Consider the following 13,849-nt stretch of genomic DNA (forward strand, 5'->3'; position numbering starts at 1 on the left):
TTTGTGAACTCCTTCTGAGGTCTCAAAAGACAGGGAGGCTGAGGAGAGGGCAGAGCAGGTGGGAAGGTTGGTGTGGTGAGGTCACAACCTTCAGGGCACAACAGCCCAGGACAGGCCTGAATCATGAGGGAAAGGCAAGCAGACCTGAGCAGAACGGTTGGGGGTGTGAGGATGCAGGCCAGAGAGACAAGGAAACAGATGCAAAGAGAAAGAGAACCTGTGATGAGATGGTAATGCACAGATAGCATCAGCCAGAAAAAAGGCGGTCAAAGTCAGAGGTAGAAAAGGGGAGAGCAAAAGCTGACAGATGGCAGGAGCCAGAGACAGGAGGGGCAAGAGAATCAGCCGCCCAGGGATAGAGCACAGACAGACTGTTTCAGAGGAGGCCAGAGATAGACCAAAAAGGGAGAGAGAGAGGAGCCAGCCAGGGAAGGAGGGGTGGAGAGACGGACAGAGATCCGCCCAAAGAGATGGAAAGACAGCAAGAGGGAGGGAGAAACAGAGATAAAGACAGAGAGAGAGACACGCACATGGACCAGAAGGCTGCAAAGAAGGCGAGGGAGAAAAAAGTGGCGAGGCGGGGAGTGGCGGGAAGCGGCCTGGGGCGGGGCAGGCGCAGCGGAGCGGGCGCGGCGCCGGGAGCGGGCTCGTAAAAGCCGCGCGGAGCAGGGAAATTGCCGCCAGAATCGCTGAGCTCCACAAAACGCCGCCCGCGTGGCCCGCCGCCGCGCCCGCTCCAATCTCCAGCCTCATCGCTGCGCGGGGTGGTTATGCATTTAAATGTTATTTAATTGGATTGCGGAGGAGCTGGGGGCCAGAGTGCCACTGCTCGCCCCCGCCCCGCACGCTCCGCACGCCCAGGCTGCTCGCCTCCTCTGCAAATCTGTTTTCCAAGTCACAGATTGCAGGCCGCCCCCTCCCACCACGCTCCCCACCACACACGCCGACAGCTCCCCTTCATGTCCAGGCTCCTTCTTCTGTTCTCCCTCCCAAGTCCAGCCAGAGGACAATCAGAAAGATACAATTAACCCCCTAAAGATGCAAAAAAAATAGAGAGGATACACAAAAATAGTACAGACACACACAAACACAATGGCAACAACAGCAAGTCACGCACTAAATTACACAAATGTCCACCTGGAAGATTAAAAAGTGCCTAGGAATAAAAAGATTCCCATGGATCACAAGAGTACTCAAATGCAGGTAATACTCCAGAGGGAACACCACCCCATTGGAATGGTGATTACAGAGAGGCATTACAATAGAGGGTAACAAAATGATGCTAACTTGGCGACCTCACAGAGAGACGCACAGACCTTCCTCAAAGCTAGGTAATGAGCAAAACACACATTCACTCTCACACTCAGAGCAAACTCTTCACACCCCAATCATTCCACTGTGTGGCTTTCCAAGGCTGGAAGGCAAACCCTTCCCTCAGAGATTACCTTGTTCTTCCCCCACAAAACAGCAGAAAGTATCCTCAGATGAGGTTCTGAGAGGCAACTGCACCAGTCATCAAGAGCCTAAAAACTGAACAAAGAAACAAACTGGGCCAAAATTACAACAGGAAGGCTTAAGAGAGTCCCTGGTTGGTGCAAATGGCTTTTGTGCTTGGCTGCTAACTGAAAGGTTGGTGGTTGGAGTCCACTCAGAGATGCCTTGGAAAAAAGGCCTAGCAATCTACTTCAGAAAAACCAGCCACTAATAATCCTGTGAAGCACAGTTCTACTCTGACACGCATGGACTCACCATGGTTGGAATCAGTTAGAAGGCAGCTGGAAATGGCTTGAGAGTACACACCAGAAAGGCCTAAGAAGAGAGATATCAAGAGGTGAGTCTGGGTATTTGTATGAGGCTGGACTTCTCCACAATTAACTGCAACAGAGACCCATTTTTGCAGCATAGATGAGGAGTTAGTACCATAAAGGTAGATAGACAGACAGAATGACCTGCAAAGGCATGTCCTCCACATATTCCCAACCAGGAGACAGAAAATCCGTTGGCCTCAAATGATCAGGTTAGAGCTGCTTCAATTAATAAATATGGCAATGGCAACTGGCTTGGCACACGCCACCGTGGAGGGCTGTTCTGGGCTCTTCGCCACCCTCTGCAAGCTCCGCCTAGAGACTGACGTCAGATTGAGGATCCTCGAGCTGGACGTGGGGGCAGAAGAATGGGCAGCAAGAAGTGCAGGAAAATTCTATTGCCATTGTTTTCTTGTTTTTGAGAGCGTGAGGGCCAAAACAGGGAGGGAGAGAGAAAGGGATAGTTTCCCAAAATACATTATCATTCAACCTTGACAGTAATCTTGGACTGGGGCCAGGTTAGCATTAAGGCCTCTGGAGAAGCAATTCAGCTTCCCCCAAAGCAACTTATTTCTGCATCACCTGATGGTCATAGCTGGGCAGTTTATCCATGTGTCTAACCTCAATGCCTTATGCTCCAGTTGAAGCTATTGCCTTCTTTGAGGCATTATGAAAAAAAATAGAAAACAACTCTCTCTTCCATCTTCCTAAACAAGAATTCTTGAAGAATCAAGACTCTGGGCTGGGGCACAACCACTATTCTATTCCATCTGTAGTCTTCCCTACCCCAACTATGCCCAGGCTGGGTTTTCAAACAGTCTTTTTTGATCTAGCACCTGGACACTCCTTGACATTACCTGCTGCAGTTTTCCAGCTAGTAAGTTAACCAAACAAAAGATCAAAGAGGGAGCCCCAGAACATTCCACTTCCCATCTCCCATAAAGTCAAACCCAACCCTTGGCCCCATTCTAATTCCGGCCTCCAGCGCCCCTTCCCTCATCCTGTTTCCTATTCCCTTAGAGCTGAAGCTGAGAAATTCTTGAAAATATCTGACATGGTAGTCCCCTGCTCTGACAGGGATCAGAATAGAGGGTCTCAGACAGAGCTGGAGAAAAATGTAGAACAAAATTCTAACTCACAAAAAAAGGCCAGACTTACTGGCCTGATAGAGACTGGAGAAACCTTGAGAATATGGCCCCTGGACACTCTATTAGCTCAGTAATAGTCACTCCCAAGTTTCATCCTTCAGCCAAAGATTAAACAAGCTCATAAAGCAAAATGAGACTAAAGGGGCATACCAGCCCATGGGCAAGGACTAGAAGGCGGGAGCGGACAGGAAAGCTGGTAAGAGGGAACCCAAGGTCAAGAAGGCAGAATATTGACATGTCATGGGGTTCTTAACCAATGTCATAAAACAGTATGTATACTAACTCTAATAAGAAACTAGTTTGTTCTGTAATTTTAATTGTTCTGTAATTGTACTTCATCTAAAGTACAATTAAAAAAAACTAGATTATGAAAAAAAAATCAGTTTTTTGGCAGTGCTAAGATTTAGCAAGTGATGAAAGAATAAATCTTCAGCTACCACTTGCCCTCATGGGCACACACACCTTCTGCCCACATTCTGAGAGCTCATCACTTCCTCCTTCAGTGTGTCCATAGCACTGTTTATAACTTGTTCACAACACGTTTTCAGGCTGATTTATACTATAATTATATGCTGGTATCTCTCTGTACCAGACAGTGAACAACATGAGGGCAAAGAATCATCTAATTCACTTCTGTCACTCCCTACAGGGCCTAGCATGGGGAATGGCACGCACAGCAGCAGCAATAAACGTCTGTTGACTTGAGAAAGGAAAGTGAGGGACCACGAAGAGGTAAAACTCAAGACCCAGCCATCCCGTTTCAGTAAGAAAAAAAAAGAAGAGGTAAGAAGTTTCTTACCTCCCCAACTCACCTAACCTCTCAGTCTCTAGCACTCCCACCCCAAGCACAGCCTAGATGTCTATGAAGTTGAACGTGTGTGTGTTTATGTGCTGGGGAGGGACATTTAAACCTCCATCACTCCTCTGAACCATCACTGGGCAAAAGCAATACGCTGGGCACTCATGTCACTAGATGGGTGCTCTCTTAATTTTCTAGGGCTGCCATAACAAAATACCACAAGTGGATGGCTTTAAAGAAATTTATTGTCTCACAGATTGGAGGCTAGAAGTCCAAATCAGAGGTATCAGCTCTAGAGAAAGATCCTTGTCTCTTTTAGCTAGTAGTAGCTGTGGGCAATCCTTGGCCTTCCTGGACTAGTAGATGCATCTGCCCTTCCGTCTGTGTATGTGTCTCCCTGTGTCTGTACTTGCCTTTATATAATACTACCCAGAAGGGATTAGGTTTAGGACCCACCCTACTCTGATATGACCTCATTAACATAAAAAAGGAAAGTTTTATTTTCAGACAGGATCACAGGCACAGGCATTAGGGCTTCAACATATATTTGGGGTGGCGGGACACAATTCAATTCAGAACAGGCACCACGGAGCATATCTCCAAAACCAGTAGATTCATAACTTACACATTCATAGTTAACACCTACTTTTTGGGGGGGGTTTTACCAGGCATAGGGTTACATACTGGGGAAAGGAAGGAAAATAAGAGATCCTCTCCTTGCCTTCAAGACACTCAACAGTGCAATCTTCCCTTAATCTGGCTACATACTGATGATAGAAAGAGATCCTGTTAAAAATACAGATACCCAGGTTGCACTTCCATACCCGTCGCTGTCGAAGTCAATTCTGACTCATAGTGACCCTACAGAACAGAGTAGAAGTTGCCCCATAGGGTTTCCAAGGAGCAGCTGGTGGATCCAAACTGCTGGCTTTTTGGTTGGTAGACTGAGCTCTTAATCACTGTACCAGCAGGGCTCTGTTTGCACTTCAGAGCTCCTAACTCAGAGTCTCCTGGAGGAGAGTTGGGACACACTATTTTTTTTAAATCCCAACTTCATTCTGATTCACAGGCAGGGCTGTAAGCCACTGATCTCTAGCTCAACGCTGTCCACTATACCTTCCTGCAGCGATGGAAACGTACCATACCTGCCGTGTCCACATGTGGCTACTGAGTACTTGAAATATGGCTAGTGACTGAGGAACTAAATTATTTTACTTCAGTTTAAACAGCTACACGTGGCTAGGGGCTACCATATTGGACTGCAAAATTCTAGATGATTCCAAATCATTTCAATTTAGCTTTTCGTAGCAACTGAAGTCTCCATTCCCTTTGGCTCAGGAGAAAATATGAGTTTCCTTTCCCTAAGGACACTCTCATCTGATGAAACTGCTCTCGGACGAGTTGGGTGAGAGGAGCTTGTGTGGTGGGATTAAATCCTATCAACTAGATAGCTAACCTGCTAGACAAGCCTCCACCCCCACACTCTGGAGAAAAGGCACTCCCTAGTACCCCATTTTGTTCAAGGTTGACACTGGTGCAAGACAGAAAAAGCAGCGACATGGATTTGGTTGCCCTTGGGAAAAGGTGGGCCCAGGGCCCTTAAACAACTCCCCAACAAGAGGCACTCAAAGAATTGAGGGCAAAAGCACCACTAGAACCAGACTGGGCAGTGTCTCTGCCACACCCAGGCCTTCAAGTCATCACCCTGGCCACTACCATCCAAGTGCGCCCACCCACTGCCCAAGCCTACCTCCACCTCTGGTTATCTCACAATTCTCACCCCAACTTCAGGCTTTCAGTTTCTGCTCTCCCCCAGGACTCTCTTCCTATTCCTGACCCTATTGCACCTACACTGCCTCCTATAGGGCTAGCCCTTTCATCCCTATCTGTGGGTTTCTACCTATTACTGGGTATTTTATACATGTGTTCTGTGTCTTACTTGCCCCACTGGACTGTAAATTCTCAAAGACTATCATTCAAGAGTTTTCACAAGCTGGCCCAACTTACCTCTCCAGCTCTCTCCCAACTGGGCTATTTGCCATTTCTTGAACATATGATGCTTTTCTCTAAGCTCTCCAAAATTTTCCCAGTTTCTAAGGCCATATGAAATGCCACCTCTTCCAGAGAGCCTTCCCTGATCACCTCAGCAAGATATATAAGGAAACAATGGCTTCCATCTCTTTGCAATTACCCTACAGTGCTTAATCCAGTGCTCTGCAAATATGAGGTACTTTTAGCACTACAGCACTAAAAGCAGAAAGAGGAAAAGGAGTCTAAAGCATGGAGGGGTATGCAGGGGAAGACTGTTACTAAAAATCTTATGAATTTTTAAAGTTGGAGACGATTGCCCCAGGAGATAGTCAGACCATCTGTTCTTCATTATGGTGTTCTCCATACTTGTTCTACTTCCAACTTGATTCACTTTTCCAGTCCTTATCAAAGGGGCCCCCCAACTAGCCATTCTGCAGACATGAGAACTGAGTTAGCTGGAGATTCCAGGCACCCATCCACTGCTCCCCACAGTGTCCCCAGTTTCAAACTACCGGAAAGCCCCCTAACAGGGACCCTGTACCTTTGGTAAGGCAATTACAGGTCTGTTTACACACACACCCTGCCCAAGAGAATTCTTTGCAAACAGCTAGGAGGTAAAAGAGGGGAAAATCTAAACAATCACCTCCTACCCCAAACATGCAGGAGGAAAAAGTACCAAGACAAAAAGGATTAGGAGCTTTTAATGCTTAGACTGAAAAATCACAGACTGGGGTTTTCATAAAGTCAATGGTCCATCCCTGGCAGGGCAAGGATTGGCCCCTCACCCAGGCCACAAGTACAGGCCCAAGCTCCCCAACAGCAAAGTCTTCAGGAGAGGAGGGGCTTCCCTTGTAGTACAGTGTGATGCCTCCCCCACTCAGAGGCGAGAAAGGAAGGACGCTATGTAATAAGCACCCATGTGCCAGGTGTGATGCAAGGTACTTTCAAGTGTTATCTTAGTGAATCCACATACCAGTCCTGTGAGGTAGGGAACCCCACTTTACAGATAAGGATCCTAAGCCTCAGAGAGGTTAATCAACTTGTCTAATACCATACAGTGCACAAGTCCCAAGCCTTCTAAGGCCAGTGCCTTTCCACTTTGTCACAAGGACTTCCCCCACTGATCTAGCCTCAGTCTCCTACAAGAAATTCACTCTTAACTTCCATGGCCCATGTTTTGTCCTGGTCCCAGTGAGGAAAGCGGTCAGCTGAAGGTAGCTGCTGTATGAGGATGGGTGGGTATACTGGCAGGATCTTTTCTCTAGACAACAAATATGACCTTAAGCAGTCACTCTCAGCTGAATAGAGGCTCCCAAGGCAACACTGAGGTAGAGCATATTGAAGCTGTAGCAAAGCCCACCGTCTGCTGATGCTCCATGGAGTTAGGTATTACAAGACAAAAGGGACAAGGATCAAGGAAGGTGAAGAAAGTAAGAATGAAGAGGGGGAGCAGGAGTAGTGTAAGAACTGCCAAAGGTGGTCAGAAAACTGTTCAACAGATCAATGAACTGTTTCCCAGCAATCAGGGGGCCCAGAAGATCTTGTTGCTCCAGGCTAGGTATGCAGTCATCTGCTTGCTGAGAAAGACTTGGGGGTCTTGAATGTGTCTTATGCCCAGGCCACAGGGCACTTATTTCGTCAGCAGCGGCAGCAGCCCCAGCTCATTCAGCCTCTCCTTGGCCACTGCCTCCCAGCCCCTGTTGGCCTGTGGGTTACGGGGTGAGGGGTGCAAGAGCCCCTCCACCTGGACCTCTGGCATCAGGCCCACCAGAGCCCGCCGAGCACGCTGTTCCGCCAGCCGCCCCACTCCCACCACAAGCCGCACCCCCAGCAGCTGCACCTGCCGGCAGAGGGCCACATCACACATCCCAAGAAGCTGTTCTCGCTGTTTTGCAGGCAGTTCGGCTGGGGTGAGGTTGCGTCCACTGGGAGCCAGGAGGAGCAGAGGACACAGGTTGTGGACAAAACAGTGACGGAAGAAGACCTCAGGCTGCCCGCAGAGGTTCCGGAAAAAGCCCCAGAATCGGGCGCCGCTCACCTCTGACTGTGGGCACTCTAGTCCCAACACAGGCCGCTTAGGGTGTTCTTGGCGAGGAGGCAGCACAGGCCCCCCAATGCCCAACCAGTCCCGGACCACACTCACCTCCCCAAAGGGCACCTGTGGGGAGAGAAACATGAGGGTTTCAAATGGAGACCTGACACCTGAGCTCTGGTCCAACTGACCCCTTTTCACCTTCCTGAGGATCCAGCCTGGACCCTCCCAAAACCCCAGCCAAAGCCCTGAGATCAGAATTCTTGGTCCTTTGGTTTGATTCTATCCATCTTTCTCTTATTTTTCATTGCAGACTGTGGTCCAAAAGATTCTATTTATTTGCCTCTACTCCTACTAACCATTGGGACCAAGTGCAGAGGGTACACTGGGACATCTGGGACCTACACAGGGCTTGATGGGTGGCACTGGAGATGGACACACAGCCCGAGACAGAAAGGCAGTCTGGGTTAAAGGAGGCACAAGGACAGGGCTCACCACTGCTCTCTGAGTGCCCTCCCAGCCCCAAGCCTCAGACTGTCATATCCATTGATCACCATTGATCATCCTTCATCACCCAGTTGGGGTCAATAAAAGCGATTGAGCCTCCTGCCCTGAAGCTTCCTCCCCTCCCCCACCTGCCAAGCACCCCCACTGAGGGGCAGTCACTCATCCTGGTGTGAAAGGAAAGCTGGCAGCCCTGGAGCACGGCTTGTTCTGAGCCTCTCCTCAGCTAAGGAACAGGACCAACACTGCCTGAATGTCCTGCGTCACTTCCACATGTACCCCTGTCTACCAGTCTCCCCTGAGGACCCAGTAGTCCTGGTCCCTCTCCTGATATTAGTCACACTCTAGGGAGAGGGGAGATCCGGCAAGGTAAGGTATGGATGGGGCTGGGGCTAGCGGAAGAAAGGGCTCTCAGAGGCAATTAGTGGACAGCTCATAGGGGAAACGGAACCACCATTAACGTGCTTGGTTAACTACCGGCAGAGAGGCTGGGAGAGTGTCTGAGACCACAGGAGCCACTGTGTGTACTAAGAGGGGATGGGGGACAGGGGAACAGAGCCACACATGTCCACAGCCATGCACACACTTTTCCTTCACAGAACACCCAGCCAAACATCCCCTCCTTGGAAGCCTCCAACTCCACCCACCAGGGGAAACCAGACCCTTTACCCCAGTCTGGGCCATGCCAAAGGGTCCTGGGTTCATGCCCAGGAAGAGCACTTCCTTGGGGCCCTGGCAGTAGCGGGTCACGTAGCTGCGATGCGGCTCCCATGCGTACTCCACAGGATTGTAGATGTTGCCCACAGGCTCCGAGAACTGCAGTTGGCTCAGCTCTGCATTGAGTCGAAGCTCCTCTTCCAAGAACCCCTCAGCCAGGCTTTGAGAACAAGGCTGGGGCTCCATCAAGGCACGTGCAGACATGAGGGGCCCCAGCAGGAAAGCCTGGGGCATGGCCTTGCCACTGTTACCTGAAAAAGAGATCGACAGAGGCCCCATCCCTCAGGCCCAGAATAGAGGGACCCATGCCAGCCAGGGCTCCTACTAGCATCTTCTGGGTTCAGAGGGGACCCTAAAAGACCATGTTAGTCATCCCCCAGGCTCTGGACAGAACTGAGCTCACCTCATTTCTTCCATAATAAAGGACCCTTCCCTTCCAGTATCCTTCCTTTCTCTTCATGTATCACCTAGTAAAAATAAACCATAACCACTTACCATCCCTTTCCATCAACCCGTACGCCTTGAGGCCCTAGTTCCTAGGTCATGCTGAGCACATAGTAGGTTTTGAATAAACATTTACTGGTGATATCCTTTCAGCATCCTTAAGAAGCCCAGCCAGGATAGGCTGTGTCCTGGAAACCACGTGCTGCAGAATGAGATGCTGGTGCAGACTTGGAAGGGCTAATTGCAATAACTTCCAATCAGTGAGTAATTGATCTGTGCTGCGTACATCTCATTGATCCTCACAACAATCCCATGAGATGGGTGTTATTGCTCCCATGTTAGTGGTGAGACTGAGGACTGGCAAAATCAAGCAATTTTCCCAGGGTCACATGGCAAGAAATGAAGCTGGACTTGAATTCAGCCTATCTGACTGAAGGCTATGCTTTTAACCACCCACATTATCCTCCTTTAGGTGGTTAAATCAGCCACCTCACTAATTCTACAACTCATGGTCTCCCCAATCCCAGCCTAGCTTCCTTCCCACATTCAAGAATTATCAGTAGTGAGTAGAAAGACTACTGGATTCAGAATAGACTCTTACAAGCCATATGACCATGTCACTTCACCTCTCTGAGCCCCAAGTTTCCTCATCTGAATACTAAGAAAAATATCCCCTTCATAATGGGGACATAAGGATGGAATGAGGTGTTGTGTGTACATGGGGAGAAGGGCAGTGTATGTGAGCCAGTTTTGCAAGCTGTAAAGGCCATTCCTTCCAATCTTCCTTCTGGCCACTCTCATACAAACTCAGTGCTCCAGCCTGGCTATTCCTCCCACACTTTTAAAATGCCTTTCTTAACCCGACTCCTACAACTCTGCACATGCTGCTTCTACAAACCAAACCAAATATACTCCTCAAATCCAGTCAACTGGGACCATGTGATTCCCCCACCCCTCCACATATCCCAATATCATACCCATACTTCAAGATGCAGCTCAAACCATCCCTTTGGTAAAGCCTTCCCTCCTCGGAACACTGCAGCGTTTGTCACAGCTTCCCAGCCACCCCACACATACAAGTAGCGCTGGTGTAGGGCCTGGGAATCTGTATTTTAAACAAGCTTCCCCCAGGCAATTCTGATGGTCCATGAAGACTGAGAACCACTATGTGTCACCATGGTTAGTGGCTTCGTCAGAATTCATACCTAATTAGACTTGGGAAGGATGCCCTATTCTTTCGTTTCCCTCAGTACAGTACCTCCAAGGTCCTAGCTCTTATTGTGTACTCAAGAAACACCTGCTCAGCTCCATCTACTCATTCTCTTTCAATCCTGTTCAAAACTACCTTCTACCAAGGAGTCTTTCCTGATGGACTCCCCTTCACTTCTACTCTGAGTCCACTCAAGGCTCAGCTGCCCATTTTGCACTCTGCTTGCTGCTTACAGACTTAGGCTTAGCCTCTGGGTGTGCTTACATTGGCTCTGGGCCTCCCATATGTCAAGGACTGTGGTTTCTTTCCCCCTCTCGATCCCCTCCCTGGACCAAGAGTAACTTCTTCCCTCAGATCCATCTTATGCAGCTGCCAACCTGTTCTCTGACCTTAGCCTAGGAGATGTGGGAAAAGAAAGTGTGGTTAAACTTAAGAAATCCTTCCCCAGCTTGATCTCAGAAGAAGTCTTGAACTGATCTGTCGAGGTGGCCACCAAGAGCCAGCTGAGCTCACACGAAAACTGAGAAGGGGTCTGTGAAGAACTCAAATACTTCCGATGACCTCACTTTTCATCTCACCAAGCAATGCGAAGGTTAGTGGATTGGTTGGTTCAACTCTGGGATCTCTCTCAAATCTTAAGTTGGGCCTATCTCCTTGACTTTGAGAGACCTGTGCTGGAGACAGGAAGCCTGGGGTTACACAAACGAGTGACACAACCTTATTTTCAGTGTTCTACAGTTTCAAGACCTGATCTGACAGGATGAGCCACAGGCTGAAAGTCAACCGGCTCCAATTCTAGACCTGACTTCATCTCTAACTAGGTAGATTCTCTTAAGCAAGTCACTTAATTCTCCTCTCTATGAATTGAAAGCCACCCAACTTACCACCAGCTGTTTACTCACTTATTTTTCTAGTATTTGAGTCTATTATGTGCCAGGGACTGTGGCAATCTCTTGGTGGGGAAGAACTTCAAAATGAATAAATGTAGACCAGGCATTCAGTAAGCTCATAAAGTGTGAGAGGACAAACAACTCACTGTAATACAGTGTGATTTGAGCTTTAAATATCCTGAACAAAACACTATGGAAGTCCAAGGGAAGAGCTTGGAAATTCTATCCAAAGTCACCAAGAGCCACAGACTTAAGAAATGGAAGTATTTTATAAGTTACAGTACCATATTAAGTGCAAAGGAAGGGGAGGGTGACCATGATTCCATCAACTTTCTACAAAAAACTCTCACCACTCAAGAGTGCAGAACAGTCAGAATCAGCGCAGCTGAAAATGAAGAACAAAAGTCTAACTTTTTTCCTGAAATCCTAAAAGGGGAGGGTTGAGGGTTGGTTACATGGGACAATTGTGAAAATGGCATATAAGCACTAGAAAATAAACAAGCTTTTTCCCTGCGTAATTAGACTAAAGTTGGCTGAAGACTTCACTGAAATACGGGCTGAGGGGACTGAGCATACTCCTGAAGGCAAGAAAAAGGACAAAATCACCGCTTCTGTGTAAGTGATATAAACCCATACACACATGCCTCTGGATGCAAGAGAGCCAAAATGAGGGGATCCGGAGATTTTTCAAGTCAAAGAATAAACGCCGGTGGAGACACAGTGGTAAGTCTCGGCCACCTAGGTTCTCCGACACCAAATCCAGGAAACGAAGAAGGAATAGAAGGCGCTCTATCCACTCCCCTGTCCCCTAGGGCACTCCAGGGATCCTCGGGGAACCACCAAATCCTTAAACCACTTATATTAACAATAATATAGCAGAGCACGGACTCCAAAAGACCAACTTCATCCCTCCTCCTATCTCCGAGAAGGCTGACTGTTAAGGCACCGTCCGAAACCTCTGCGTCCGCCCGCGGGCTCCGTCCGACGGGAAAGCCTTGCCCACGCAGGCCTCCCGGACGGTTCCGTGGACTCGGCTCTCCCTGAGCCGAAGCGAGCCCCAGTCTGAGCGAGGGGCCCCAAAACACAGACTTTTAGAGTCTCCGCTAGCTTCCGCCCGAAGAGCTCTGCGAGCCCCCTAGCCTCCCCCAAAACCCCAACTTCCAAACCTCTACGTCCTCACCTGATCGGACTCCCCTTCCGGTTTCCGGTTCCTTTTCCCACCCAATCCCCCCAGGCGCGGAGTACAGTGGGAATCGTAGTCCGCCTTGTTTAGGGAAGGCGATTGGTGTAGCGCGATCATTTCCGCCGGAAATCTTCATTTCCCCGGAAGGTGAGCTAAATTAGCAGTAAGTGCTGCTGGGGGGTGTAGTTTATTCTTTGCATCAGGGCTTGATTAAGGAGTGTTGGCAGGTTAAAGGCCAGACACTGTATTCTAGCCTCAGAGAGCATCACTCTTAAGAAAATTCATTCACACAACTTTTCCTAAAGGGATTCCGAATGAGGGAGCTTCAGTCATCCCCGCTCCCTCATCTATTTCACAGGTGTTAATAATGGCACTGGGTTTTTAATAATGGTTAATGGGAGCCCTGGTGGTACAGTGGTTAAGAGCTCGGGTTTTAACCAAAAGGTCGTCAGCTGCAATCTACCAGCCGCTCTTTGGAAACCCTGTGGAGCAGTTCTACTCTATCCTAAAGGGTCGCTATGAGTTGGAATTGACTCTACTGCAATGGGTTTAATAATAGCTAAAGACCACTTCTAGCCCTCATACTGCCCAGGTACAAGAGACCTCTCCTTTTGCAGCCCTGCAAGGGACAATACTGTATATAGGACATCCATGGAGGCACTTCTGGCATCTCCTAACAACTCTTTAACAAAGACTTTAAGACTCTTCCATCCCGCATTACTGTCCAAGCCCCATAGCCAATTCTTTGCCATTTGACTTCTCTTTCTCCTCTGCCTTACTAGTTGCCCAGTCTTATAACCTCTCATCTTTCCAAATCTTTCCTATCAAATACTCTGTCCAGGAAAATTTTTCGGACCAATCGTAACCCTATAGCTGTACCTAATAGTATTTCCCCCACCTCCCCATCCCCATACCAATGTCCAAAATTGTCCTACTAAACAAACAGAAAAAAAAAAAAAGCTGTCCTACTAGTTGTGTCCTTTCCCTAAATCAGCATCTGCATTTGCATCCTGACTATAAGCCTTTCATTAGAGTTGAAATCCCCGAAGACCAGTTTTCTTCTAGGTTCCTTCTACCCACATCCCC

General features: G+C 48.5%; 1 protein-coding gene across 5 annotated transcripts; it reads right to left on the reverse strand.

The window, feature by feature from the left end:
- Nucleotides 1-943: 943 nt before the first annotated feature.
- SMUG1 (single-strand-selective monofunctional uracil-DNA glycosylase 1) lies at nt 944-12,792 on the reverse strand. Of its 5 annotated transcripts, XM_049883321.1 has the most exons (4): nt 12,761-12,780; nt 9,440-9,503; nt 8,989-9,287; nt 944-7,941 (listed from the first exon to the last, which is right to left on the reverse strand). In XM_049883321.1, the coding sequence occupies exons 3-4, from the start codon at nt 9,268-9,270 to the stop codon at nt 7,414-7,416; spliced, it is 810 nt and encodes a 269-aa protein (XP_049739278.1). In that variant the 5' UTR covers nt 9,271-9,287; nt 9,440-9,503; nt 12,761-12,780; the 3' UTR covers nt 944-7,413. The 5 variants fall into 5 exon arrangements, with proteins under 5 accessions (XP_049739278.1, XP_049739274.1, XP_049739276.1 ...); XM_049883317.1 differs by lacking the exon at nt 9,440-9,503 and having other exon boundaries at nt 12,761-12,792; XM_049883319.1 differs by lacking the exons at nt 9,440-9,503; nt 12,761-12,780 and adding an exon at nt 12,225-12,747.
- Between the last annotated feature and the right edge of the window lie 1,057 nt (nt 12,793-13,849).

Source organism: Elephas maximus, chromosome 4, assembly GCF_024166365.1.
Source record: "Elephas maximus indicus isolate mEleMax1 chromosome 4, mEleMax1 primary haplotype, whole genome shotgun sequence".
Taxonomy (NCBI): domain Eukaryota; kingdom Metazoa; phylum Chordata; class Mammalia; order Proboscidea; family Elephantidae; genus Elephas; species Elephas maximus.

What these genes read in the sequence shown, in the direction of transcription:
- SMUG1 (XM_049883317.1), bottom strand. Translation starts at nt 9,270, where the DNA reads ATGCCCCAGGCTTTCCTGCTGGGGCCCCTCATGTCTGCACGTGCCTTG. An exon ending in TTGGCATGGCCCAGACTGGG is followed by an intron (nt 7,942 to 8,988) that starts GTAAAGGGTCTG and finishes CTCTCCCCACAG; the next exon opens with GTGCCCTTTGGGGAGGTGAG.